Source organism: Lipotes vexillifer, unplaced genomic scaffold (genome assembly GCF_000442215.2).
Source record: "Lipotes vexillifer unplaced genomic scaffold, Lipotes_vexillifer_v1.1 scaffold533, whole genome shotgun sequence".
Lineage (NCBI taxonomy): Eukaryota > Metazoa > Chordata > Mammalia > Artiodactyla > Lipotidae > Lipotes > Lipotes vexillifer.
The window spans coordinates 764,679-769,644 of record NW_006773553.1 but is presented as its reverse complement, the minus strand read 5'-3'; the positions used below and the strand labels follow the sequence as shown (position 1 = coordinate 769,644).

The 4,966-nt window shown below is 62.1% G+C and overlaps 1 protein-coding gene across 1 annotated transcript in view; it reads right to left on the bottom strand.

Moving 5' to 3' along the window:
• Nucleotides 1–1,292: 1,292 nt before the first annotated feature.
• NT5M (5',3'-nucleotidase, mitochondrial) overlaps nucleotides 1,293–4,966 on the bottom strand; it is a 13,820-nt gene continuing 10,146 nt past the window's right edge. Inside the window, exons 4-5 of the mRNA XM_007448367.1 lie at nucleotides 2,699–2,813; nucleotides 1,293–1,435 (exon numbers count right to left, since the gene is read on the bottom strand). Of these exons, the coding sequence (XP_007448429.1) occupies nucleotides 1,293–1,435; nucleotides 2,699–2,813 (258 nt within the window). The remainder of the gene's footprint in view (nucleotides 1,436–2,698; nucleotides 2,814–4,966) is intronic.

The window sequence follows — 4,966 nt, the reverse complement described above, 5'->3', positions numbered from 1 at the left end:
CTGCCCGGGGATGGGGAGGGATGGCCCTCCCCAGGACATCTCTGCATGAAGGAAGCACCTCCCTCCCCAGCCCCTCCCCAGCCCCCGCTCGAGAGACCGACAGAGCCCAAGACAGCCTTGAACAAGGTGGCCACGTCGAGGGGAGGGCGCGGTTCTCATCAGGCAGAGGCTGCGGTCCCGGATGGTCCAGAGCTGGGGCATCCGGACTTGATCATTCTAAGCAGGGAGGCCTTCGGAGGGCGGGTGCAGAGGGCCCAGTGGGCACGAGCAGGCAGAGTAAAGAGCCCAGGGAGAAGGCGACACACCCCGTGGCGCGTGTGACCTGCTCTCCTGTGCCCCCGGAGTCCCAGGGTCTCGCTTCCTTCCTGGGCCACAGGCCAGGGCGGCCGGACCCCTCCGGACACTACCCTGCTCGGGCCAGGGGCCTCCAGCCCACGTGATGCAGCCCCGATACCCTCCAGTCGGGACCCACCGGCCACTCACTCTCCTCACCCTTCCTCCTGCCCGACCCACCCCTGGGGCCCAAGGGACAACCAGGGGGTCCCAGGAGGGCAGCCGTGGGGAGCGCAGCGCGGGCAGGAGCAGGCAAGAAAGCGCGGGCCGTGCGTGGCCGGTTATGGGGCCACTTCCCGCCCGGGGACACCGCAGCCGCCAGCGCTGCCACCTGCGCCACCGTCAGGGCCTGTCCCTCCCGGCCCCATGCGGCCCCGTGGCGAGGCAGACCCACCAAGCTGCACCCCCAACCCAGGCTCTCAGCAGCGCAGGGGGACAGCTGGGCGCCCGGGGGCCAGATGCCGGAGGACCTTGGGGCGGGGACTAGAGAACAGCATTTATTGTTCACGCCTTCAGCGAACATCTAAGCCTTTGGCCCCCAGGGTGGGGGGAGCGGGAGGGGGGCAGAGCCCTCTAGCCGGTCAGAGGCGGGGCACAGGGAGGACCCCTGGCACAGAGCCTGGCACGGCCCGGAACTCGCACCGTGTTTGCTGGATCCAGGGCAGGTCCACGGGGGAGACCCCCTGGGCGCCGGGCAGCAGGGGCCATGGTTCAGAGCGGGGCGGTTGTCCCCACCTGCTCCTACGTCACCCGCAGACCAGGCGGCTGCTGGCCGGGGAGGGGGCTTCCCTGAGGGAGGGGAGGGCTGTCCCCTCTGAACAACGCCCCGGGCTCCTCCCTGACCGGAGGCCTGAGGTCGGCCTGGCCGCCCGTGTCCTGTCCAGGGCCCTGGGCCAGCCTTGCCCCGAGGTGCATGTAAGGCCAGGCCGGGCAACGTGCGGGGCCGGGGCTCAGCCAGCTCAGCGGGGCCGCTTGCTGTCCAGGACGGCCCTCCAGTCGTCTGCCCATGAGTGCAACCTGCGGCCGGGGGGCTGCAGCCGCATATGCCGGTTGTGACAGGCCGTGAAGAGCACGTGCTCCCAGCGGGGGTTCGGCTCGGCCCCTGGGGGGAAAGCAGCACCTCAGTCCCACGTTGGGGCCCCAGGCGATCGCACCAGCCCTGTCTCATGGGGGTTGGACGCGGGCCCCCTCGCAGCCCCAGAGCCCACGGCGGGTGCTCGGCAAACAGTGACCACGCGCTCCCTACGGCCTCGGCCTCTGCTGGAGGCTGAGCCTCAAGACGCCGGCCCTCCCCGCCCCTGTGCCCAGCCATCCTGCGCTGCCCAGACCAGCTCTGTCACCAGCTGTTGACTGTGGGCCCCACAGGCACCACAGGCTTCAGTCCCTTGGGTCCACACTGACGCCACCAGTGGTGACCTGCCCTTTGGGTACGGCCTCTCCCCTGCGGAAGAGGGTACGCCCGCCCTCCCCTACAGAAGCTGAGTGGGTCCCTGGGCACCCACCCCTGCACTGTGCCCTGACTGTCCTAGGGAAACTGCGCGGTCTGGGAGGGCAGTGGCGGGCACACCTGTGGATTCCACCTTCTGGACACTGACCAGGGTAGAGATGGGCACGTTTCCCAAGCCAGCTCCAGAAATCATCAGGGAAAGAATATTTCAAATTTTCCCACTGAGGTGTCCAAAAGAATAGGATTTAACCCTGAAACTAGTGATGGCTACCAGGAGGGGAGTGTCTGCCAGAGTATGCAGGCACAGCGAGAACAGCAGAACCAGGAGATAAAGAAACCAAATTCTGACGGAGGTTGTTTGAGCTCCTAGATTCAGCCATGCCTGAAGACCTCCTACCCCAGATTTTCAGTTTGATGAACCAATAAGTTTCCCCTCTCCTTTCTAAGCAAATCCAAGGTTTGTTTGTTTATTTTTTGGGAGGGGGTCACCCATAAGCAAAAGGGACCAATACAGCTCCCAAACCACCTTCAACTAGAGAGATCAGGCTTTGCTTTTCTGCTTTAACACATGAGGTTCAGTCCAAATTATTTCTGGGGAGAAAAAGGGGGGGGGTTCTGTTGCTAAAAATAAACGTTTGGAAGCCAGAGTCCAGCCCTCACTTTGTACGAGGGCAAGGCTTCAGGGTGTAAAGGGACTCACTCAAGGCCACCCAGCGAGTTACCCCAGAGCCAGGACCCACTCTTCCTGACTCCCAGTGGGGCCCCTTCCAAGGCCGGACGCGGAAAAGAATCTTGTCTCGCTCCACGCGCGGCTTAAGACTGGATGTGACGCCTAACACATGCCTGGTGAGTGAGCGGAGTCAGGGGCCGTGAGGCCTGGCCGCCACGCTCACCCCTCCCCCGCTGCAGGCCACTTGCCTGTGATGTCCACGCGGTCGTCTATGAGGAGGTCGGCGGAGACCACGGTCTTGTCTCTGGTCAGCACGATCTGCTCTAGAAAGTCAGGGCCGAAGTGTTTCTCCACCCAGGCGTACTGGAACGACAGCAGGCGGGGGGCGGTGGAGCCGTGAGGGGGCACAGCTGGCTGTCCTGCAAGAGGGGCCCACCCCGGGAGACTGCCACGCTCAGGGGACAACAGGACCGTCCCGGCCCCTCGGCCACAAAGCGGCAGAATCGTGGCTCCGAGCAGACGCCCCGGCCCCTGCGGCGAGGCTCTAGGGCAAGGAAAGGGGGATGGAGCTCCAAGGCGCGTCGAAACAACCCCTTACAGACTGGCCGTCCTCCTGTCCTACCCAGTGAATTTTCATCCGGAGGCCACGTGAGGACTGGACCCACGACGGGAGCGGGAGAGGGTCTCAAGCAGATGGTGCCAGTGCCGGGGGTTCCCCCGACGCCCTGCTCCTGAGTGACCTAACCCAGCAGATGGAGGACCCCATGCAAATGACCACACTGGCCACCTTCTCAGGAAGACCCCCCATCACAAGATAACAGGGGGCCGTCAGGTTCACAAAACAGCTTCGTGAGGCTAAGTCTCCACACCGAGCTGGACGGACAGCAGACGAGCTGACCGTGGGGCCGTCCACCGGGCCAGGGCGCGGACACGCCAGACCTCTGGCTGGCAGGAGAGGTCCTGACGGGGGCACGGCAGCCCCCGCGTGGCCAGGGGAGGTGGGGCGGCCGGGGCTCCGGTTCCAGCTCAGCTGCTCCGAGGGCCCCGTCGCACCCCGCACTGAAGCCTCACAACAGCCACGCGGCGGCAGGTGAGCACCCCGAAAGCTCTGAGGCAGTAAAACAAGGGGGTGACGAGGGTAGGGGGCAGGGCACGGACGTCCCGCCTGAATGCGTTCCAGGCCCACGGGGAGCCATCGGAGCTGCGTCTCCAGGCCACCCCGGGGAGGAGGGCAGGCAGGCTCTGCTCCCTCACTGCTCATCAGTTTGGAGGGTGTCCACTGAGATACCTTCAACCTCAGAGATTCTCTCCTCAGCCGCATCAGGTCTACTCAGAACTTGTCCTCCCAGTGCTTTGCCTTCTCGTTTCCATGACTCCACCCAATGCTTACCTTCCCCAAGGAACCTGCCCTGGCCTCCTCCCTGGCTGACCACAGAGCCTGTGAGACAGTGATGACTGTCTCTCTTCCTGCCACACTGCCCTCAGCTCCCGAGAGCAAAGAGACAGCTCTTTTAAGCCCCAGATGCCTAGCGTTGCAGCAGGTGCCCGGTAAACGTTGGCCGAATGACTGCCAAGCAAAAAAGCATTTACTTTTTTATTGCAAAAGTAATGGCTAATCAAAGAAAATTTGGGAAAGTTAGAGAAGCATCTATAGTTGGCAGAATTTCCTTCCTTCCTTTTTTAAAAAAAAACTTACCACGTTTCAAAACGTACTTTTTAATTAAACTGTATAGGCAACTTTGCACCTAACTTATTTTTCCAGGATCCAGGAATGCAGAAAAAATAATCAACCGTGAAACTGCCCAGGCTTTCTGGTTTGAGAAAAGTGCACTGAGGTTCTTTCTTTCGTGCTGTGTGGGGGTCTTTGGGCCGGAGAGAAGACACAGGGGTGACGTTTACTGCTAGCAAGGTGGTGAATGCCGTCTTCTGCAACCTTCCTACAACCCAGGGAGGCATCAGCACAACCGCACTGGTTATGAGACGGAGGCCCTGAGAGGCTGGGTGGGGGGTCTGAGGCCCAGAGCTCTCGTCTGACTCCCAGGCTCGGCCAGGGTGGGGGCCGGGGTCCGAGGGCACCGCTGTGGGGGCGGGGCTGGGGAGGGAAGGTGGCTCGTTTTCCACCCAATCGTAACTCTCGAAGACACTTGGGCAGGAAACAGTTCGGCCTGGCGAACACAGAGCCATCCGAGGTAAAGTGGTGGTGTTATTCCTGAACCAGAATCTGTCAAGACGACCCAAACCGAATCCGAACCACATGCAGCAAAAGAGTTACTAGACAGACTTTCGAGGGAGGAGGTCTTTCCATGGCCTCAGGGAAGAGCAGCATTTGGTGACACAGCTGCTGCAGAGACAACTAAAGGCTTTAAAGTAGGGCCAGTGGGACATGTCCCGCACCCCCCGGGGGTGTGCGTGTGGAGCCGAAATGCACGGGCAGCTCCGAGGCTATGTCAGCATTTCTCCCCAGATGGCCATGTAGACAGAGGTGTGCTTGAAAAAAAGCATCAGCAGGGAGCAGG